The sequence below is a fragment of the Haliotis rubra genome, unplaced genomic scaffold (assembly GCF_003918875.1).
Source record: "Haliotis rubra isolate DU_JTF1 unplaced genomic scaffold, ASM391887v1 Scf4, whole genome shotgun sequence".
Classification (NCBI taxonomy): domain Eukaryota; kingdom Metazoa; phylum Mollusca; class Gastropoda; order Lepetellida; family Haliotidae; genus Haliotis; species Haliotis rubra.
This window is the reverse complement of record NW_025767079.1, coordinates 4,391,106-4,416,185: the sequence shown is the minus strand read 5'-3', so window position 1 is coordinate 4,416,185 and position 25,080 is coordinate 4,391,106. Positions and strand designations below refer to the sequence as shown.

At 41.3% G+C, this 25,080-nt stretch overlaps 2 protein-coding genes across 2 annotated transcripts; both read right to left on the bottom strand.

Annotated features, from left to right (window-relative positions):
• Nucleotides 1-6,378: 6,378 nt before the first annotated feature.
• Nucleotides 6,379-8,950, bottom strand: LOC124287103 (uncharacterized transporter slc-17.2-like). The gene is made up of 4 exons (XM_046723583.1): nt 8,947-8,950; nt 8,579-8,729; nt 7,855-7,945; nt 6,379-7,056 (listed from the first exon to the last, which is right to left on the bottom strand). The coding sequence occupies exons 1-4, from the start codon at nt 8,948-8,950 to the stop codon at nt 6,871-6,873; spliced, it is 432 nt and encodes a 143-aa protein (XP_046579539.1). The 3' UTR covers nt 6,379-6,870.
• Nucleotides 8,951-12,767: 3,817 nt separating this feature from the next.
• LOC124287102 (uncharacterized transporter slc-17.2-like) lies at nt 12,768-19,050 on the bottom strand. The gene is made up of 5 exons (XM_046723582.1): nt 19,041-19,050; nt 16,535-16,827; nt 15,336-15,575; nt 13,956-14,043; nt 12,768-12,892 (listed from the first exon to the last, which is right to left on the bottom strand). The coding sequence occupies exons 1-5, from the start codon at nt 19,048-19,050 to the stop codon at nt 12,768-12,770; spliced, it is 756 nt and encodes a 251-aa protein (XP_046579538.1).
• Nucleotides 19,051-25,080: the final 6,030 nt, after the last annotated feature.

The window sequence follows — 25,080 nt, the reverse complement described above, 5'->3', positions numbered from 1 at the left end:
CCCCCGCCCTGATATTGCTAGAATATTGCTAAAAGAGGCGTAAAACTAAACTCACACGGAAGCCAATCACGACTGCACATTAATCATCTAGAACTATATGGCAAATGAGGCAGATCACTCAAACACAAAATTCATACGCCGTCTCTACATTTACTTAATTGAGTAAACTAACTTCTCAAACACGGGGGCTGTCCGTTCGTCAGGCGGATGACCCGGGTTCGATCCCCCATATGGGTACAATGTGTGAAGCCCATGTCTGGTGTCCCCCGCCGTGATATTGCTGGAATATTGCAAAACGCGGCATAAAACCAAACCCCCTTACTGTCAAACATCGTGGGTTTTTTCAAAGACGATATTTTAAAACGATTTTAGACCAGTGTTTTCGCATCGTAATAATCATACATATAATGCTAATAATAATATAAAAGACATGATAGAAATCTGCAAGTCACTTTAGGGGATATATCCTATACAAAAACAACTCTGTATGATCATTGTACAATATACACTGCATCATCTTAGGAAAAAAGTCGGTTAACTGTCACAAAAAGGTTTTCAGTGGAACCAAGGGACGATTAGGCAATGTTTTTCAACATGAAAATTTATAAGTACCTTATTTTCCACTTCAAAAAACTCAATTTAGCGACGTCTTAAAAATCCGTGGGAAAATATGGGGAACGCACTCAACCCTCGAACTATAATTGATAACGAAGCCTCCTCGTTCATTACTAATATTGTGTGCAAGTTTGACACACTGGTTAGAAAGTCGTAATATTTTTTTTATATCGAAAATATACCCATGTTAACTACACTACTCGCTCTTACGCACTTCTGACGTATGGAATTTTCACTTTCATGGGCGGTTAGCAACATTTATATATTTTACGACTTAATGAATTCTGAATTTTTTAACTTTAACCGCAATAAAAAATAATCGCATATTGTCCAATTTCGCCTGATGGTGAGGGTCCTAATGTGTAGAAATTGGACGAAGTCTTTGATGAGAGATGAACGCCTATTTATGAGTCTGTTCGGTTGGAAAACATAATTTGAAAAATGCAGTAGACTGTGTGATATCGAGATAAAAGCCAAACATCACGATACATAGTCATGTTCACATGCTTGCCCGAGGAATATGCATCCTGTGAAAGAAATTTCTTCGGGCTGTTGGGTGTATTTATAAATCTGTCCCGAAAATGTGGAAAATATGTCAACAAGGTGTTTTGCTTGACCCTAATTGCAAGAGTGTGTGAACTTTGATGTGAGAAAGTAAGGTAACGCAGTTAACAACCAGCCGTGTATTGTGTGAGAATCGACAGGAAATATACAATGTGCTCGCTTTGCATGCGTGATTGGCTTCGGTATATGGGGAATTTTCTGTTCATGTGGACAAGGCCTATTTTGAAACTTTGTGTGTGTGAGTGAGTGTTATATGAATCGACAGCAGTAGCAGCTTTGGGTAACATTATGGCGAGGATCACTGACGATGGATCTTACATGGTGTATTGATCTTGAAGCTATCATCTTGCAGTCTACCCGTGAAGGTCCAGGTTAGAATATTGATCTTCAGTAACCCATGCTTGTCGTAAGAGGCGACTAACGGGATCGGGTGGTCGGGCTCGCTGACTTGGTTGTCACATGTCATCGGTTCCCCATTGCGAAGATTGATGCTCCTGCTGTTGATCACTGGATTGTCTGGTCCAGACTCGATTATTTACAGACCGCCGCCATATAGCTGGATTATTGCTGAGTGCGCGTCATGATTCTGTGTTTAGTATTTGTTTGTTTGTTTGTTGTTTAACGCCGCACTCAGCAATATACCAGCCATATGGCGTCGGTCTGTAAATAATCGAGTCTGGACCAGACAATCCAGTGATCAACATCATGTAGGTTCGGTAGATCGATATGTAGATTCATGCTGTTGGTCAGTGGATTGTCTGGTCAAGACTCGGTTATTTTCAGAACGCCGCCATACAGCTGGACTGTTGCTGAGTGCGGCGTAAATCTAAACTCACTCACACGCACACCCCTGGGCAATCGAAGATGGAAGGTGTGTAAAGATCTCTGTTGGTGTTCAACGTGGTATAGTGCGTGATGAAGTATGCTCTTAAACCCAGTTTAGCAATATTCCAGCAATATCACAGAAATGGGCTTTACACATTGTACCCATATGGGGGATCGAAACTGGGTTTTGGGGTAACGCGGGAACGTTCTGACCACTATGCTACCCCACAACCCTTCAGCGCGGTATAAAGCCCAACGCATCATTATTGGTTAAATCAAGATGGCTTATCTCGACTTCTGGCAACAGTCATCTGAACACCTATTATAGGATTATAGGATATTTATATAGCGCACATATCCACGCACTAGTGCATGCTCAAAGCGCTGGTATATTTTCCCTCGATCATTGGATGTCAATCTCAACGGCACATCGCATTATCAATCTCAAATCCCTGGGGAGTATACAACCTACCCTTTGAAATTGTGGTGACGGAAATGGCTCATTGTTTGCTAACCATCCAACGTTTAGACTCACTAAAAGCACTCACTATATGTTATGTATATATACTGAGTCAAAAAAGAAACTTCACATTCTTTCTTCAGGGCACTATAAAAGAACAAGAGATATAATCAGTTCCATTAGGCTACACCGCCGTTCCAACACATGGGTATACAGAATGTCAAGTCACAAGAATATAAATGCGAAATTTTACAGTTCAATATCGTGTATGGCCGCCCCGCGCATTCACCACTGCCAAACACCATCTCCTCATCGACTGCCTGATGCTTGTGAACACGTGGTTGGGGATTCTGCGCCATTGCTCTTGCAAGGCAGCGCCAAGTTCCTGCAAATTCTGAGGTTGGTTCCTAAGACCACGAAGCCTTCTCCCAAGTGCATCCCAAACGTGCTCTATTGGATTAAGGTCAGGGGACCTCGATGGCCAGTCCATGACGTTGATTCCAGCGTTTTCAAGGAAATTTCGTGTCAACATCGCGGTATGCGGCCGAGCATTATCATGCTGGAACTGTAGACCTGGGCCATGAGCCGCCATGAAAGGAACGAGTTCAGGGGTGAGCACCTGGTCGGTTTCCACGGATGACCAGAAGTCGGGAACGGTTGTTCCCATAGAAAGCACCCCACACCATGCAACTTCCGACCCCGAATCTGTCGACTTCCTGTACACAACATTGGGCATACCGTTCACGACGTCGTCTCCAGACTCTATGCCTGCCGTCCGCGAATCTGAGTGTAAGGTTAGATTCATCGCTAAAGACGACTCGATTCCAGTCTCTCTGGGTCCATCGGAGGTGACGTTGGGCCCGCAGCAGACGTTGACGTTGATGAAACGGCGTCAATATTTGCCCACGATATGGACTTCGAGAATGGAGATTGGCAGCCCGCAACCGATTTCGAATGGTCTGTGAGGACAGTCGACCTCTAAACATCTCAGCCCTGGTTCGTGTAGCCGGCAGAAATCTGTCACGTAGGTGACGTAGGACGATTTGACGGTCTTCTGCTCGTGACGTCACACGTGGACGACCCAACCTTGGGGGATCAGAAGTGGTGCCAGTTTGTTGTAGACGACCTCGCAAGTCATACACAGTACGGCGGCTGCATCCCATTTCTCTTGCGACGTCAATAACTGATCTTCCCGCTAGCAACATGCCAACGGCACGTTCACGTTGCACATTTGACAATCGTGACATTTCAAGTACCGTTAGAACTGTGGTTTAAAAGTGTTTTTTCAATTCTTGTGGCCAATGCAAACACGTGCATATGAAGAAAACTTCGATGCGAAGATCACGTGATCGACTGCAAGTGCAAAACCTGATTTGGCACTAACGTCATTTGCACGACGAATGGATGGGTTTGAGTGGGTTTTGCTAACGTTTTTCTAGAGTCGAAAGATAGGGATCCCATTTCGGATACATAGATGTATCATCAGAGAAAAAATATTCATTATTTTTCTAATTACATTTTGTGAAGTTTCTTTTTTGACTCAGTATATATGTATGGTTACATCGAAGATGAATTTCTCCCCTAACTTGTTGGAACCAGCTGTAAACCTTATGCAAATAAATAGCACGAGGATCATGCATCAAATTGCTGAAAAGCATGTGCAAATATCGTGCATGTGAACAACTGCGTTTTGGTGTGAATTTTGTTAAGAATTCGCCAATGTTCACTGAGTTTCATCATTTATTGAATTCATGACAATAATCTTTTCAACGTTATGAAAAAATATTTGTTTTACAATACATCAGTTCATGTGTAAACAGTACCTTTAAACAATATGGATTATATTGCAAAATGTAACTAGAACAGTTGCCTGAAGTAAGTGGCTACATTTACACTAGTGAGTCTAAACTTTTGATGGGCAGTATATTTTAAATATACTAAGAGCATCAAAATCTGAGGCTGTGGAAGATACGGGTGCACTCGAAAGATTTTACAGGAGCATCGAACAATTTTCCCCATAGACTGCAGGCAATTATTCGCTCACACAAATAACCAGCAATGTATATTATATGTCATGAATAAGTGATAATTGTTTTAATTATGTTTGATTTTTTGGTTGCATGTGACCTTTAAGTAAAAGTAAGGAATTTCAGAGAACTCAGTAAAATACTTCAGAATTAAGCCTTTGGTGATAGATAATATACCTGGTGTAAAATCGGAGGACTGAGAAGTTAATAGACACATGCATATGCAAAGGTTTCATAGTCTGATGTGTGACTGAGTATGGTTTTACGCCGATGTGCACAACATTCCAGCAATATCACGGCGGGGAACATTAGAAATGGGCTTATGTACCCATATGGTGAATCGAACCCGGGTCTTCGGGGAATGATTTAACCACGGGGGCTTAGATTAAGGGAACGTACACTCAGCGTTAGGAATGCGTGCACGTAGTGTAAGGAATGCGTGCACGTAGTGTAAGGAATGCGTGCACGTAGTGTAAGGAGTACGTAAACTTATTGTAAGGGATGCGTGAACTTAGTGAAAGGAATACGTGCACTTAGTGTAAGGAATACGTGCACTTAGTGTAAGGAATTCGTACACTTAGTGTAAGGAATACGTGCACTTAGTGGAAGGAATACGTGCACTTAGTGGAAGGGATACGTACACTTAGTGGAAGGAATACGTGCACTTAGTGTAAGGAATACGTACACTTAGTGAAAGGAATACGTACACTTGGTGAAAGGAATACGTACACTTAGTGAAAGGAATACGTACACTTGATATAAGGTATACATTCGCCTTGTGTGAGAAATACAGAAACTTAGTATAAGGAAAACGTACACTTTGTTGAAGGAATACATTTGCGTACAGACATCTAGTGTAGGGAATGTATAAATCTAGTGTAAGGAATACATACATTTAAGGAATACCAACAAGAGTGAGTGAATGAGTATGGTTTTACGCCGCTTTTAACAATATTCAGCTATATCACGGCGGGGGACACCAGAAATGGGCTCCACGCATTGTACCCATATTGGGATTTGAACCCGGATCTTCGGCATGACAGCGGAACGCTTTAACCACAAGGTTATCCCCGACTGCCCCCAATACCAACAAGAAGTGGAACTGATTTTAGACTCCTCTCTTCGTAAAGTTCAAAGTTTAAAGTCATGATTTGATAATAATTATAGTCCACTTTTTTAAAGCGCTATTATTATTACCCCGGATAACCCAAACTGCCGTTGAGACGTTTAAACGGTTAATGTCATGGGTGAACAGAGGCAATTTTGAACAAACCCACTTGCCTAAGGTTAGACCACTTGTATCACATGTGCTTCGTTGTGGGGCAATACTAACGTACAAGAAACTCTCAGGAGTCAAGCTGCCAAACACGATGATGATCGCAACAAAATGACAGATTGAATTCACGAAATATATGTATATATTTGGGTGACCAAATTGGCCTAAGGTCTGAAAGTATGACCTTCAAAGATGTGAACCATGGAATGATCAGAAACTTTCGACGTGTTTAAAAGCTATGTGTTTCAAGCGCTTGTAAAATCTCTTAGTTATCAATTTTATTTAACGTTGCAAATATATTTGGGATGACTCTTTCTAAGTAAACACTTTGTTCCACCTATTGATGAATGTTCGGTGCCAAGAAACGACAAACCAGACATATTTACAATCATTCATATTTACAATCATTCATATTTACAATCATTCATATTAACAATCATTAATACTAGTGTTGGGAACTGGTTGAAATGTCACAATTGATGATTGGTTCATTACCAACGAGCAATCATCGAAAACAATTGGTCAGCATCACTTTTCAGATTTTCCTATTCAGGTTGTTATTGCAGATAAGTATATAGAAAAAAAACTGTGGTTCTCTGTTGTTGAAATTTGTTTTATTTAGAAACTGCGCAAATTGCATTTGCGAATTTCACATCCAGTGTAAAATGATGCAACTTGCTACTTTAAAGTGATGACTATTATATCATGAAGTTCAGAACATAAAGTTTCCAGTGTCTTCAAGAAATATTCAGTCATGACTTTTCAGCAAGTGTAATGGGTTTTCTAAGAATTAAACACGTTTCCAGGCCTTGACAACTTCTAAGATATTTTCATTCGTCAAGTGTTTCAAACACTAAAACTGTAGTTCAAAAATCGTTTGTGGTTGATTATGAGAAGATGTGATCGATTGCTTGGTCGTTTGGTTACTACGACTAATTTTCGATTATTTCAATTAATTGGAACACTTCGAATTAATACTTGTACATTGAGTTGACATTTTTATCAAAACCCAGTTTGCGTGAGGACGGAAAAAAGTCGTCATTAGCATTTGGCAAATCTGGGCATTACTCGAGTTGTCACGACAAAAGTGGGCTTTATGCATTTCAGTTTGAATTCAGCTCGTCCATATCTTTGATGTACGCTTCGTTGATTTCACTTTTCTTCGTGGGCGCGGAGTTGTCTGCCCACGCCTGAAGCTCCCCACTACCAAAGATGATGAAAAGGACAGCTGCGACCACGTAGATGCCAGCGCTGATGAAGAAGACGATTGACCATTGTTCCCGTGTCCTCTGAAAAAGGTAAAATACAGTTAACTTCACAGAGTTTTATGTGTGAGTGAGTGAGTGAGCCTCTTTGACAAGTGACCCGTGAAGATACGGGCTGGAATTGGTCTTCAGCAACCCATGCTTGTAGTAAGAGGCGACTAACGGGATCTGGTGGTCAGGCTCGCTGACATGGTTGACACATGTCATCGTATCCCAATTGCGTAGACCGATGCTTATGATATCGATCACTGGATTGTCTGGCGACTAACGGGATCGGATGCTCAGGCTCGATGACCACCCGATCCCGTTAGTCCAGACTCGATTATTTACAGACCGCCGCCATATGGCTAGAATATTACTGAGTGCGGAGTAAAACTAAAGGTTATATTACAGGGTCCCGATCCACAAAGCGTTCGTAATGTTACGACCTGTCGTAACTCTATAGTTTATCACAGGCTTAGGAATGTCGTAGCCCTGCGAACATTTTGTGGATAGGGACCCAGAGAAACCGCTTTATGCGGGACAGCCACAATGGACCACGATTGAAATTGCAAACGTGAGAGAGAGAGAGAGAGAGAGAGAGAGTTTAGTTTTACGCCGCTTTTAGCAATATTCAAGCAGTATCACGGCGGGGAACACCAGAAATGGGCTTCACACATTGTACCCATGTGGGGAATCGAACCCCGGTCATGGGCGTGACGAACGAACCAGTAGGCTACCCAACCGCCCCGAAATTGCAAAAATGCATGTTGTGCTGAGCAAGATTCATAATTGTGAAGAACAGGGGGTGTAAACTCGGACCCAGGTAACCAGTGTGCTTACGTCTGGGACGATGTAGGACACGCTGAGGGGGGCGATGGAGTATGCTGCGAAACTTAACCCCTCTCCAAATGCTGTTATGTAGGATGCGAACCTGGGGAATATAACAAAGAGAGATCTCATAAGTGTATCAAAGCAGCAAGCTGAATCGTCCGGATGGTGATGGGAGGTGTGGTGGCAATGGTGGTTGGCTGACGGTTGATGTTACGTGGTGGTGATGTTGTGGCGAGATGACGAGTGAGTGACTATTTCAACTCAGCAATATTCCAGCTATATGACGGCGGTCTGTAAATTATCAAGTCTGAAACAGACAATACAGTGATCAACAGCAGGAGCATCGATCTACGCAATTGGGATACGATGGCGTGTCAACCAAGTCAGCGAGCCCGACCACCCGATCCCGTTAGTCGCCTCTTACAACAGGCATGGGTTACTGAAGATCAATTCTAACCTGGATCTTCACGGGTACGAGATGACGTGTGGGTTAGATGCTGTTCTGAATATCTCGTACATCTTGTACACAAAATAATGAAAACATTTCTATCGGTTTCTTCTTGAACTATTGAGGTTGTTGTTTTGAAAGAGGTTAGTTATAAAAGTTGTTCTGTTCAGTTATATGGTGATACGTCCTTTTTAAGACGGAAAATATAATTACGGATTAGTCTTTCTTTTAACACAAGATATAATCTCAACCCTGAGTTTGCAGGAACAGTTTTGCTTAACGTACTGTGGTGCTATATCCACAGGACTGACCAAACTGGCAGCGGCTGTGACGGACTGGAACGGCATAGCCACTGCGATGATGGCAACAGCGATGTACTCCTGACCATCCCCAAGAAAGCACAGACCGATGGTCAGGGCAGTTGCTACCGCAAATCCTGCCAATAACCCACGAAGTAATGAAGGGTGAAGGAGTAAGTGAGGTTTAACGCCGTTTTGTACTATATTCCATTTACTTTGCGGTGTGTCTGCTTCATGTGGGAAGAAGCCCGAAATAGTGCAGGTCTCAGACGTTTAGCACTGTGGAGAAAGCCACAAGCTGGGTACAGGTGATAACAAACCACAAACCCAAGAAACACAATCCGGGATTCGAACCCATATGGCGTGCATTTTGGACGACAAGGTCTCACATATCAATAATCAGTGGTGTATTGACAACAATCAATTAAATACTGGCAACAATCAATTAAATACTGGCAACAATCAATCAATTAAATACTGGCAACAATCAATTAAATACTGGCAACAATCAATCAATTAAATACTGGCAACATTCAATCAATTTAATACTGGCAACATTCAATCAATGAAAATACTGGCCGCAATCAATTAAATACTGGCAACAATCAATCAATTCAATACTGGCAACAATCAATCAATTAAATACTGGCAGAAACCAATCAATTAAATACCGGCAACAGTAAATGGCGTAATGACAATAATCAATGAAGAAACGTCAATAATCAGTGATGCAATGGAAATATTGAGTGACACACTGGCAACAGTAAATTACGTTATGGCAATCAATGATGTAATGACAATAATTAATGAAGAAATGGCAATAATCAATGGCGTAATGGCAATAATTAATGAAGTAATGGCAATAATCAATTGCGTAATGGCAATAATTAATGAAGTAATGACAATAATTCATTAAGTAATGGCAATAATCAATGGCGTAATGGCAATAATTAATGACGTAATGACAATAATTAATGAAGTAATGGCAATAATCAATGACGTAATAACAGTAATCAGTGGAGTAATGTCAAGAATCAGGAAATAAACAGTTGTTGCATTGGTGCCCATTTGTTGAAGAAATATATTATTCGAAGCGCCACATGGCAAGTTGTGATTTTGACATTTTTTGTTTGTTTCTCAAAAGGCGACAATGTGACAATGTCCCTCTATGATTCCAAACTAATGCTTTAAAGCTCAGAGATGGAATATGACACACATTTCATAATTCTACCCCGTGTCGCTGCGTTGTTGTGTGTGAGCTTACGACGTACCGATTGTCTGTACGAGTTTCCGAGTGTGGGTCACGGACAACCTTTTCACAAGCTGCATGCTGATGTTGCTCCAGAACAAAGTCCCAAAGACACGAGTAATATAAGGCATGGAAGAGAGCACGCCGTTCTGAAGGCAGAACCAAACAGGGAATTAAATTAGGAGATAAACCTAGTGTGTTTGAAAATCAGACACATGCTTTACTGAATTGATGGCGACTAAATTTCAATTGGAACCGAACGCGTAGTTGTTGTTATGATCCGCCATCATTGTGGTCAAACGGAAGTAGTTCTCACAATAAGATTTGTCAATGCGCGGTGAAGCGGCCTTACAATCAGATGAGCGTCAATCCACAATTGATGCCGTCTGATTTTTCTGAACAACCAATCAGAATCTAGTATTTTCTTGATTCATGGTAGAATGAAGCGTACCAGTTCAAAAGACATTATTAGGGACCGTTCATAATTGAATAATGTATTGCTGAGGGAGGGGTTGGGGGGGTGAGGGTGATGAAGATTTTCTGGAGAAGTATCTACAATGTGAATGCCTACACCAACACCACCAACCCCCAAACCCACCCCACCCCACCCTCTAAATTTGACCTCTTCCCTAGTTCCCTAGTTGAAAAATACCAATCGCCGCGAAAGCCACAATGAATAAGGGAATCAATACCGGCTTTTTTCAAATAAGCGTCACCCATTGATCACAATGGATTAATTTTTTTTAGTGACTTGTCCTTTGTTTAGTTAACATATGATGGGCGGCCTCTTTTTTTCTCGTTGAAATCTTTAGTTAACATATGATAACATTAATATGTTTTATGTCTTCATGTGAACTACTTGGGTTTGTATGATTGGTATATTGCATCAGCAGAGAAGTTTGGACAAGAATTTTTCATAAAGTTAACTGTGACGTTTCAACTTTAAATCAAAATGTCATCACCGTAACTACTGCAAAAATACTGATTTTGGAAAATCTAGACATAACAGCTATAAAATGGAAAGAGTAAGCCGTCACATATGTGGCTGTTTATAAGTATATTTGTGCAATAAATGGCCATTCTTCTAAATTGTTTTTTTTTCTTCTGCTCTTGGCATGAATGTAAACATAATAACTAAGGCAACAATAGCCTCTTATCTCAAACAGTTATCAGAAAAGGATAAAACATGCAATGCCTTTGACCCTCCCATAAGTCAAAATGCTTCAAAGAAATAAGTGGTTGTATAATCATAAATAATTCGTAAAAGATGCTTGAGTACCTACCTGAGGCAGCTAGTTTACGTGATCTGGCCTTTTCTCAATATTTGATACCCATTATTTACCGTAATAGCGCATTGCCTGGAAAGCCACATTCATACGATCACTCAACCATGCCCATTGCCGGTTGAGCCACACCATTTTCAACTCTGTATGTCTTAAATGTGGCTTAACCCCACTGTGGGGAATCGAACCCAGGTCTTCGGCGTGATGAGCAAATGGTTTAACCACTTGGCTATACCACCGCCCCTCAGTTGTGACAGGTCCCTTTCACAATTGCATGTGTTTCCAAAATATTTAAGCTGCCAAAATGACAAGACGTACTGCACGCAGTTTTCAAGCTATGGGTCAGCGACAAATTAGCCTGCTTACCTGTTCCACATCAAATTTCAGCGCTGTTGCCATATACAAGGGGAGGTAACTGCTCCAAAGACTACTATTGCACGTGTGCAGAAAGAGGACAATGAGATACGCCAAAACTGGTGTACTCCGCAACATGTCCTTCCATGGGACATGTTTTCTCTGGAAAAAATATAATTTATGTGGAAAACACTTTAAATTCAAGTTTAAATGTTAGATGTTGTAATGGAGGACGATTGCAAATACACGTGACGCCATGCAATATGATGGGACAAAGTTAGACAACACATTTTGAAAAGATCATTATCTAAATCTTAGCCTGTGTACAAGCATTTGTTATAGCTCCCTCAGATAAATGAAGGAACAAGTTGACGTCTAGATGACGAATGGATGCCTTTGCTTGCGAGTGGATGTCTAGCTTCACGAGAGGATGTCAGTTTTCATGAGTTGATGTCTGCATTAAAGGGTGCTTTTGGCCTGGTTGTCACCCTCGATAAGTGTAGCGGGTGACTTGTTTGGGTACGTATGTGTCAGTCGTCCAGGACGCCAAAATTCACTGTGCAGAATGGCATCCCTTGGATACACCAGAATAATATGATTTCTTCGCGCCAATATTTTCCTGTGTTTGCCAGTACAATAACCGTGCTGGGATATTTCACAAAAGTGGCAACCGTCGGAGACCATAGCTCCGGGCTTTCGTCCCACAGAAACCAGACGCCGTGATATTTCTGAATTAGTGCTAAAACGGCATTTAACCCAATTCATTCCTGTGAAAGACGTTTTTGTTTGTACACGGTATTCCTGAAAGTAAAAACCTTGAGCTCTAAGTCGACGTTTGTCCTATGTTGTAAGATGTACATCATCTCATGCCGAGTAATTCTTGGATGCATTTCCGGTTTGTCATAAGCCAGATACATCCACATGAGACCCCAGATGATCGCGCAGCCACCTGCAGACAGAGGAAGTGACGTCACTGAGCGTGTGAGTGAGTTATATGTAAATGGCAGCACTGCACCCATGTTTATAAGAAAAGCTTCATATTGATAATAAATTTTACACTTGAGACCTGATAACACATAACAGAAAAATAACGTATTCTTAATTATCACAGATTTTATGAAAGCTATATATAACCATAAAAGGTGGGCATTTATGGATGTCAACTTCTTTATCATGAGGAACGTATATTCTTACTCCTCCATGAGGAATATACTCCGAAACGTGGTGTTCCTCGTAATAAAGAAATGTACAATATGCTCACTCAAATGTAAGAAAAAGAATATCTTATCTTATCTTTTCTGAAACTGAACCCTCTCACCAAACACGTAGAAGATGAAGGGCCAACCATTGTCAATTGGGATGAGGCAGAGGTATCCACAGATGAAGAACGTCACTATGTTTGCTATGTTGTATCCTGGAAATGTTAAGGTGTGTAAGATGACGTTTCTTCTGTAAATAAACTGACTTCATATAAACTTATAGCGCAGCGTAAAAGTAGGAGTACCACAAAGTTATTCAACAAATTTCTTGAAGAGCCAATAATACGTGCATTTTTTCTAGTTTGAGCTTGGAAATTCAATAGTTTGAAACCCGGTTGTGTACATTTCTAACTTCATGAGCCATGTCATCATCTACGTGTTTTTTAATCATAATTGCCTATCGACCCAGTCACCGTGTACCATTAGCATATTATATAGTATGAGCACTAGTGTCGACAAAGGCCCGTGAAGAGCCGGGGTTAAAATTGATCTTCAGCAACCCACACTTCTCGTTAGAGGCTACAAATGGGATCGGGTGGTCAGGCTTGCTGACTTGGTTGACACATGTCATCGTATCCCAATAGCCTAGATCGGTGCTCATGCTGTTGATCACTGGATTGTCTGGTCCAGGCTAGGTTATTTACAGACCGCCGCCATAACTGGAATATTGCTGGGTGCGGCGTAAAACAAAACTAAACTCACTCACTCAGTGTCCCCAAAATCTTCAGAATAGAGATTATTCCCTTGATTCCGTGTGACGTCATAATGCGATTTATATATGCAAATCCTTGTTGTCGGGGTCTGATTACCTGCGTTCGAATGCAGAATGCATTAAGGGCGTTTACATTACAGGCAGGGGTGGAGACAAGGACAATGACATTTTTTCAGAGTGAGTGAGTGTGTTTAGTTTTATGCCGCACTCAGCAATACACCAGCTATATGGCGGCTGTATCTAAATAATCGTGTCTGGACCAGACAATACAGTGATCAACAGCAAGTAGGTTCGGTTGATCGATATGATCTGCAGAATTGCTGTTAGAATGAGCTGTTAGGATACGATGACATGTGTCAACCAAGTCATCGAACCTGACCACCCGATCCCGTTAGTTGCCCCTTACAACAAGCATTGGTTGCTGAAGACCAGTTCTGACCCGGATCTTAATATCAACGGATTATCCAATGTGAATTGTGACTTCCTCGCAACTCTCACTCACTTACCAGTAAAAGTATAGGTGATCAGCTGTGCCTTCTCTTGTATTGGAGCCCAGTACAGCCAAACATCGACTGACACTGGCAACACGCTGTTCTATATAACATAGAAGATAACAAACAAAAATAAATTGAAATAAACTGATAATACAGTGCGCGAGTTTAGTTTTACGCCGCACTCAGCAATATTCCAGCTATATGGCGTCGGTTTGTAAATAATCGAGTCTTGATCTGACAATCCAGTGATCAGCAGCATGAGCATCGACCTACGCAATTGGGAACTGAAGATACAAGGAATTCATTCATCTTAGGAAAGTTATGTTATTCATTGAAGTTGTTTTCAAATCATGGTATCCAGTAAATATCGCTGGAAATGGTAGGTGATTTCGTAGGTGATATTACGGGCCATTGACGAGATACGACATACTCCTTTCTTTCCACATTTCGCCAGAATATCACGATTGTTTTGTCGGTAGTGCATTTCAAAGGAAGTGGTTATTCAATTGATGATCAACACTGTGTTTATAAACCCATTCTTTCACTTCTTTTGGTCACATCGATCTGTTGTTATCACGAACGTTTTGTTGATTTTGTATTCAGGTTTACAACTTCTGTGTCAATGACGGTATCCCTGAACATATCTCTAGATTTTGCACAATCCCCTGACGTCATAAATTACATGAGATCACAATGCTTTGACATCATCAATTACATGACTCAATGCTATAATGTCAAAACCCCGATGACATCACGGTGTTATGACGTCATAACTAGATAACGTCACAAAGCTATGACAGCTCCACTGCAAGTCATGACAGGGCCGAGTTCAGACATTTTTCATTGAAAACCAATGAAGAGTTATTCTTTATGATAAATAGAATCTCATCCTCGTGTCTTCTGATATCAAATATATCAACGTTATCAACTCGTGTTGATATAATTGACATCAGTAGGGGTGAGATTCTCTATTTATGTCATTAATGTGTATTTTGATCCAATGGATTAGCTAGCTGACTTCTGCTATGAAATTAAAAAAAAAAAAAACAACCAAAATTGAAAATGGCACACCTGAAAACCCATCCAGTGCCCTTAAACACACATGACCGTTTGTCTAATGTTTTTACATAGAATATCAAACCCCCGCTGGTCTGGAACTACGGATTGCTTGAATTGTTATTCTCCAATTGACTCCAAGTCATATTCCAAACTCACTCACTCATATACGTAATCTGTCTCGCAGGCCCTGACAGACGAATTTCCCTCTCGTCCAGCCATTTCTGCAATGCATTGCCAAAAGTCTAAAAAATGAGTAAGTCTAGATTTCCCTGAATCCCCTTCGGCTCCGTTTCAGTTTAAATGAAAATTTTATATCTGATATGGTTTACTCACAACTGCAAATCCGAGAGCCACACGGCACAAGATAGCCAGGTACACATGGCTTCTCGCTGCTACCGGAATGGCAATCGTCGCGACACCACCCAACACAAGACTTGCAAGCATAACCCTCTTGGCACCAAATCTTCGGGAAGCCAGGCTGCCAAATATTGGCGAAATAACACCAACGTAGTAAGTTGACGATATGAGAAGACCTTCCATCTCGCTGCTGAAGTCAAATTCTGCCGTGGTCACCTGGTTACAATTGAAAAGTGGAAGCAACAAAATGGGTTTCAAACATTGTATCCATGTATGAATCGAACTCGGGTCTTCGGCGTGATGAGCCAACGCTTTAACCACTAGGCTACCCAGCCGCTCTGGAAACGGAGCTTTGGAGTGCTTTAAGTTACAGAGAATATAATATCTTTTCTTTGAAAAAAAACCGTTGTTAGCCGCCCGGTTTATATACATGATTATTTGTAGGTTTTCTGAAATAACCAATATTGTACGTGAAAGATATAATTCTACAAAGTTACATGCAACATTTAGTGAAAAAAGGTTAAACGTGGATTTAAAATACTATGTTAAATTCGCACATGGTATCGAAGTCAATAAACAGAATAAATATGATACCAGTTCGGACAAGTACGAGCTGCCCCAAAAACGCGAAGTCACGTCAATATGTGACACGTGGTGTTAAACCCAAGAACACCTCTCCAACAGCAAGGCTGAACACACGGATGCACATTCGTGTGAATAAAATGAAAATGTTAGCCCAGTGGGTATGCTGAAACACCGTGTTCGAATCCCAAGAGGATAAATTATATTTCCCCCAATGTACTTGGACAGGAGTGAGTGACTCCACCAACATCACGACACCAGAAACAGGCTTCATAAATTGAACCCATGTGGCGATTCGAACTCGAGTCCTCAGCGTGAGGAGCGAACGCTTTGACCATGACGCCTGACACGACTGACTGACTGAGTTTGGTTTTACGCCGCTTTTAGCAATATTCCAGCAATATCACGGCGGGGACACCAGAAATGGGCTTCACTCATTGTACCCATGTGGGGATTCGAACCCGGGTCTTCGGCGTGACGAGCCAACGCTTTAACCACTAGGCTACGCCACCGCCCCGCCTGACACGAACGTAAAACCGTACTCCTCATCTTGAAATATACGATAATCATTTTCAATGTTCCTGGAAACATACCTCTCCCGCTCTTGAATAATTTGGCCATCCGCTGCTTCCCGAGTCTGAGAACGCTGCTGTGTCGTTGGCGCCAGCATCGCTTAGGTTGGAGTGCTCTCCCTTGTCAAGAGTTACTCCCCTTGTCATGCATACTATAGCGAATGACATACAGTTCTTCATGCACTGGACAGAAACGATACCAAGGGTCACCAGGTACCCGAGGCGCCACCTGTAGGAGGTGTATTTCTGAACCATGCTCGGGTAATTTTCCGGAAGTGGTTCATCATGGTATTTCTTGGGTGTTGATCCATTAACTGAAAAAAACCCATTGTGATTCTAGTGTAGATTAAAATGAAATAAACAAAATTGAAGATATATTTTATACGAGTGTTACTGTTTTGTTTGTGGCCTTACACGTTTTGTTGTGTTTTTGCGACTGTTTTCAGTTTAGTAACTTTTCGATAACGTTTGTAATTATTTGACTGAATCCATTTTTCAAGAGTGTGCCTCTTTGCCCTGTAGTTTACAGTAAAATGTGTTAAATAGCCAAAGAATTTTTTCTGTATTGCTTTGGAACTGTTCTTCAGTTTCGTTTTAGTTTCAGTTTTTATAAAGAATTTTTTGTACTTTTTTTATTTTATTTTATTTATTATTTTTTTTTTTTTTTTATTTATTTACTTATTTTTATTTATTTTTTATTTTTTAATTATTTTTTTTGGGGGGTTGACGCCGAACTCAGAAATTACCAAGCAAAGTGACGGTTGTCTGTAATAAATCGAGTCTTGACCAAACAATCCCGTGATTGGGATATGATGACACGTATCCACCGAATCTCCCTACCTGGCCAAGCGATCCCAAAGGTCACCTCTACATATCAGAATAATTTGGTAACATTATTAACGTGACGATAATTGCAATTGAAATACATCGTGACTTATTAATGCCAGTTATCACAAGTTCGTCACAAGTTCGTATAAGTAACTCACAAGTCAAGATCGCTGACTTGGTTAGAATTGATCTTCAGTGCTCAATGTTGATCCTGGTGCAGACTTGTCGTAATACTGGGGCGAATCAACAAACAAACAAATCATATAATCCTATGTTGGGGGATATTTTGGTTAGAATAATTACCATGCACCATATACTTTAATGATGGGTGGTCAGGTTCGGTGACGTCATTGATAGCGAGTGATCGTACCCCAATAGCGTAATACTCATAACATCAACCCCTTGACTGACCAAACGCGGAGTTAAATCGTGAGACAGACCTGACGTCACCATAATTACATTTAGTACAATATCGTTAGAGCCTTCGTGAAAACTGAAACCAAGGTATACTTAGCAAAATGTGCAGAAAACAATCAACAAATCGGGGTCATTCCGAAAATATCGTCAAAATTCTATATTAAAACACCTGCCAAACCGAATGCCATGTTTTCCCAAAAAATCTGGTTTTAGAAGAAAAAAATTTATTCATAGGCAACAAAGGTAATACTACTTCTATTTTTCAAATCCTTTTATTCAATCATTCAGAAACACATTCCTCTTCCTTTACAAATTGCATGCATATTTCGTAACCACAAAAATATTATCAGAGAGGTACAGACAAGCTGCGTAACTGCGTACATTACCCAAACATGTATGTGCAACCAAAACATATGTGAAAACTCAAAGGTCAAAACCAAAAAACAAACATAATTAAAACACAGTTATCACTTATTCATGAATTTGCATTTTGATGAAATTGTTTCACTTGGTAAAGTCCATCACCGAATTTGCAGATGCCCTCACGGTATCAGAATCTTTGCATGCTCATTTTTGTGGTATAGCATTTTGCAATCAACAGACATCATAGCATGTCATGTGTACAAGTATCACACCTGCCTGTCTGTGTAATGTTTTACGTTGCATGTGACCTTTAAGTTTATAGCGTACAATACCACTAGGTATGTTATGTCCATTGTTCTGGCAGGTTGATTTTCTGTGTATCAACCTACGCTTGAAGTTTTGTAAAACGCTCAATTAATTTGATCTAACAATCGTAAATCCATATCACACGAAACGTATACATAAAACGGACATCTAAACGACACATCTTATATCACAATTAGCGTTTTTAAGTCGAACTGAGAGTGACTCGGTGGTTGAAATTATATAAACAGTTAAATCGGTTTTACAACACACGAACTTGGCAACTTGCAGTCTTTTTCACTTATCGTAATTCTCACGTTATTTTTCAACAGATCAAATATAAATAACAAACACGTAAACCAACATTGAAACTGTATTATCTTATTTTCGGTACAATTAATTGCAGTCTTTCTTATCGAAAATACAGGCAAAATATAAATAACAAACACAACTGAGTTTGAGTGAGGTGGGTACAATTTATTTGGTTACTCAAAGGAAAATTAGGATACCCAATTAAGATGAACATAAGCGAGTACATAACTCAAATCCCAAAAAGTTATCTGTAGTTTTGTGATAATGAATATTGTTTTAAACGCTCTGAAAAAAACACACCTACCTTCTGCCATGTTGTCTCGGCTGTCGCTGACTTAATGACGTAATCCTACGATTTTACCGATAAGGTGTACCGCAGTGTCGGAAGGTGCGGCGGTTTGACACGTGGATGTAATACAGTCCGTGAGAGGCAATAAGTTAACATCTGATTTGTCACGACACGGACGTGAAAAGATTTCAATTGGCATTCGTACCGAATTAGATCTAGGCTGATGGTACCCTCGATTCGACTTGAGTGAGTTAGCCTTTACGCCGCCTTTAGCAATATCAGCAATATCACGACGGGGGGAATAATAATAATAATAATATTAATAATAAAAATACGATTATGCAATGAATTTACAGAGACTGTCCAACACCTTGTCAGTGGATGCCCTTCCTTGGCACAAACAGCATATCTTAAAAGACATATTGGCATGGCTCGTTGCTTTTGGTACCGTCTTCGTCATGCCTGTGGCTTTGACACCGAGGTCCATCCATGGTACGACCCTGAACATGTCCAAACGGAAAATGGAAAATGATGCTTTCAATCTGTGGAATAGGCCCATATACAGCCTCAGAAGAATTCCAGCCAGCAAACCTGATCTTGTCCTTTTGATAAAGCCAATGAATTTATTTATATCATTGAATTTTCTGTCCCTTTTGACAGCAATGTGATTGGCAAGATTCAGGAAAAACATGATAAATATGCGGACCTCGCCTTTGAAATGTCTCGCTTGCATCCCAAGTACACTGTCGTCAGGCTCCTCATTGTTCTCGGTGCCCTTGGTTTGGTACCTCCTGATCTCTTGGCGCAGATCAGGAGAGTGCCTGGGTTTTCCACCGGGAGCACAGCCCTTCTGACACTCTGGGTAATGCAGAAGGCTGCAGTGTTGGGGAGCCTTCATATTCTCCGGAAAGTTCTTGGTGGGTTCGACTAGGCAAGGTTTCCTGGGAGAAGTCCCATTCGCTGTCTGGGCTGCGTGTAGAGGGGGCGAGGGCCCTGAGCTGATGATGAGCCTTACCAGCCTGACTGTGACAGGATCACCCGAACCCCCTCTGCTGCATTTTCATCTTTAATCTGTAAAACATAATAATGGAAAATTTTATAGCGCTAAATCCAACCACTAAGTGGGTGCTCAAAGCGCTACAAAATAATAATAATGTTTGAATAGAGTTAATAGTGCAGTGAAAAGAGATGCGTTTTAAGAAATGTGGAACCAGAAATGGCCTTTACACATTGAACCCATGTGGTGCATCGAACCCGGTTTGCGGCGTGACGAGCGAACGCTTTAACCACTAGGCTACTGAACCGCCATTTTCGACTTTACAATTAAATTTACACAAACAGCCTGTATTGTACTTGAGGCCACATACAGCCACTTATGAAGGTCGACAAGGGAGGCAACTCTCCAAGGAAAATTACGTCGCCTTAACCGATGGGCCTCCCGTGTCCCAGAATTAGTCAACATAACATATCATGTCAAGGTGGAATATAACAGTGTTTTGTGCTGGAGATGTGTGCGATGCATGTAGATGCACGGTTTGCGACTTTACAAGCTTGATTTATTGGCATATACCACTTGGTCAACATATGCACATGAGACTAAAGTATAACCATCACAATTTGCGACTTCCGCACGACGAAAATGAGTGAGTGAGTGAGTTTATTTTTACGCCTATTTTAGCAATATTCCAGCAATATCACGGCGGAGGACACCAGAAATGGGCTTCACACATTGTACTCGAACCCGGGTCTCCAAAGGAATATACTTTTGATAACTTTAACAAAGTTACCCTTATAAATACAGTAAAGTCGCCACGCCCGTGCTACTTAAAGGTCAAGGTCAAGGTCAAAATTGGAGTATTGGTCAGGATCACGGAGACATCTCCTTGTTAGAAAACATTGTAGTGTGTTGTTCTTTCCTCATCCATTGCAATATTCCGACTTTATCATGAGTACGGTTTGATGAATCAATTTAAATATTAATGATGCCAGGTGTTTGCCAAAATGTGAAGTAATGGATCTTCCCCAATTACTGGAATGAGTGAGTGATTTTGGCTTTACGCCCCTTTTAGCAATATTTCAGCAATATCGAACCCGGGCACACCAGAATGAGCTTCACACATTGTGCCCATGTGGGGAATCAAACCCGGGTCTTCGGCGTGACGAGCGAACGCTTTAATCACTAGGCAACCCCACCGCTCCTCTAATTGATGAAACCTGTCAATAACACATGCAAAGGCAAGGCAATTGTTTACCTTATAACACACGGGAAAAAAGTTACGGTACCAGTCAAATGTCAGACATATTTGTGTGTCAAAAAGCATCAAATTTATTTTTTATTTGCATCAGTATAAGCTCACCTGCACGCTCGCTCAAGATCCGTCGTTCAACAGGGGAAATTATTTCGGCATGTTCGTAGTGTTGGGAGGTCTCCGTGTCAATCATCTGGAACTTCTGTTGGCGTGGTTGACGTAAGGATTTTGGTTGGTGCTTGAGTCGTTGATGGTTCTTGGGTCATGGTTCGTGTTACCGTTGCCACTTCACCTTGAAGCGTATAGAAAAGTATTCAGAAACAAATAGTTGGCAGGTGAGTTGGGGTCTAATGCCGATTTTACAGTTACACATACCTCAACCAACATCGCTCCATGGTATCAAAAGGATCTCTACCCAAGTCCAGTGTCAAAGTCCACGGTGAGATAACAAAGCCAAACATTCACTTGTCAAGGTGAGATAACAAAGCCCGACAGTCAACTGTCAAGGTGAGATAAAAAAGCCTGACATTCACTTGTCGAAGTGAGATAACAAAGTCCTACATACACCTGTCAGGGTGAGATAACAAAGTCCTACATACACCTGTCAGGGTGAGATAACAAAGTCCTACATACACCTGTCAGGGTGAGATAACAAAGTCCTACATACACCTGTCAGGGTGAGATAACAAAGTCCTACATACACCTGTCAAGGTGAGATAACAAAGTCCTACATTTTCTTGTCAGGGTGAGCTAACAGAGCCCTACATTCTCTTGTCCAGGTGAGCTAACAGAGTCCTACATTCTCTTGTCAAGGTGAGATAAAAAAAGCCCTACATTCACTTGTCAAGGTGAGAAACCAAGGTCCTACAGTCAAGTGTCAAGATGAGATAACAAATCCTACATTCACTTGTCAATGTGAGCTTAGAAAAGTCACACATTCAATTGTCAAGGTGAGGTAACAAAGGAAGTACTTCGATTCACCTCACAGATCGAGGAGACGTTTAACGGCAGCGTGTCAAGGTTCGAGACACGCTTGGACATCGGGGAATGTTTTTTGAAGAAAGCTAATTGCTCTTATGTTACTGAAATCTGTGTGGATCAACTGAAGATCAGTGTAGTCTATATATGGTGCTCTGATGATGCTTTCTTAACAGGAACAGTGGAGTAGCCTAGTGGTTAAAGCGTTCGCTCGTCACGCCCAAGATCCGGGTTCGATTACCCACAAGGGTACAATGTGTGAAGCCCATTTCTGGTGTCCCCCGCAGTAATATTGCTGGAATATTGCTAAAAGCGGCGTAAAACTGTACTTACTCACTCTTTTCTTGACAACACAGCCAATTAATTTCGTAACTGAACATAGTGAGGTGAGGTGAAATTGGGTTTAACGTCGAGCTTGAGAATATTTCGCTCATATGACGACGTGCATGCGTGTGTATGTGTATGTGTGTGCGGCTTGTACTAGCCCAGACTGAAGCTGGTTTTATAGTGCTAGCTCACTGAGATACCATGCCAGAGTGAAGCATGAATACCCCACTCAGACACATTATACTGACTTCGAGCCGACCAGTCCTTGTTGTACCCATTAATGCCGAGCGCCAGGCAGGGACCAACAAGTACCATATCTTAACGTCTTTTGGTATGAGGCGGTCGGGGATCGAACCCGCGACCTTCCGCTCACCGGGCGGACGCTCTTACCACTACACCAAGCAGGCGGTCCAACTGAACATCGTGAGCGAGAACATTTGTTAAGATTTTTTTATAGTTTCACATATCTCTGATGTTTTATTTCTCTCATGTTCTCCTCTCTTTATCATAGGGGCCGGTGGGGGAAGCCGGGTGGTTAAAGAGTTCGCTCGTCAAGGGCGAAGACCCGGGTTCGAATCCGCACATGGGTACAATGTGTGAAGCTCATTCCTGGTGTCCCCCGCCGTGATACTGCTGGAATATTTCAAAAAGTGGCATACAACTGAACTTACTAATTTCTTTCTTTCTTGTTGATGATAACGCTAACCATACTTAGAGAGGCAAATGACAACATGTCGGCTATATTGGAAATGTCATTCAAACATATGCATTTGGCTATGATGACAAAAGGGAAAATAACAATCACTAACAACCTACCGATCTGTGGCAGCTGATCCCATGCTACACCTTGACGATATGCACCCATATGCTGGACAGCACACCGCTTGACCATACCCATACCATCGGAAGGACAACTCGGGCCAGAATCATTCCGTCTGTAAGTGCCTTTACTCCTACCAACCAGCTTCCAACATGAAAATTTTAATCATGCAGTGACCAAATAGCTCACGTTTGTTTTCTTATCAAAAATATACTCATTATCCGTGTGTATGTAATAACGTAAGGTGATAATAATGTTCACGTTCGTATAATGCGTTTGATGGAGACACTCTACTCTAAGATACAAATATATCACCTTTATTCTTACAAAGTGAAATGGATCCCACATATAATGCTTACTAGATTTTCCTGGCTTTGCTTAAAACTACCATCCAGTCTCCAAGAGAGCGTAATATATACATACATGCTTTGTCTAAAGGTCACGTGGGCTTGATAATGACTTTATTGACCGATTATAAGCAGTAACGGAGTTACTATAACCTATTTCAACATCACTGGACACGTACGACCGCCATGTCCAGATTATAAATCAGTGCTATGACTCACTCGCCCTAGCCACCCACGTATATTCACCGTTTCCTCCATTTAACCTTTTTACCAAATAACATACAGCCTTCTAGTCGCTGTTGCCATTTACTGCGTTGAGTTAGTGACTCTGGGTATTGTTTTCCAACCAGTCGGTCACGTCGTACTTCAAGCGGGTGACGAGACCAATGAACGATCAGGTATAGCATGTTGTGGTCGACACCGTTAATTCGGAAAGCACAGCTCCAACTGATATTGTTTGTTTGTTGTTTAACGCCGCTCTCAGCAATATTCCAGGTATATGGCGACGGTATGAAAATAATCGAGTCTGGACCAGACAATCCACTGATCAACCGCATGGATCTTCACGGGTCAGAGTCGATAAGGGACAAGCCAGCTGAAATGATTTAAGCCGACAGCGGGCTCTCAATATGTAAGACACATATATAAGTAGGGCTAAAACCATGGAAGGGCTGAAAGGGTGTTTGTCATGGCACACATGTGGAAGTTACAACAGCAACTTGACTGCCACCTGTACAACAAAAACAATGCCAGACAAGGGTGCTTCTTCCACTTTGGCCCAAACGTGACCATTGCGTGTCCCATCTTATTGAGGATCTTATTGGTCAAAAACACGAGTATGGAGGTCAACCCATGAGATCGCAAACAAACCGACTTCAAACAGTGAATTATATGGCAAAATGTAACATATTTGTTATATTTGGGGTTACACTTTCTCAGTAAAGTACAGCTTCTTGTAATTTCGTTAGGTTGCGTCCCATCCAGGATTCGAACCATCCTAATGGCACAGGCAGCCTTACAAAAAGTAACAGAATTTGTACTTTACTGAAAAAGTGTAATCCCAAATGTAAATGCGTTACATTTGACCACGTTCTACTTGGAACTGTAATCAGATATGGCAGTTAAAACTCACTAACGAATGAATCACACTTGATAGTGCTGAGCAAGTAGACAGACGTTGGTCATTTTAGGCCCGAAGTCCTGGAATCATAGACTAAAACGTCGACTCTTTCACCATCGTCCTTCGACTGTACACAAGGTATGAGACAAGCTTCTTACAGCGGAGTTCTCCATACAGGTAGGTTAACGAAGCTCTCAAGCGCTGTAGTAGAGTT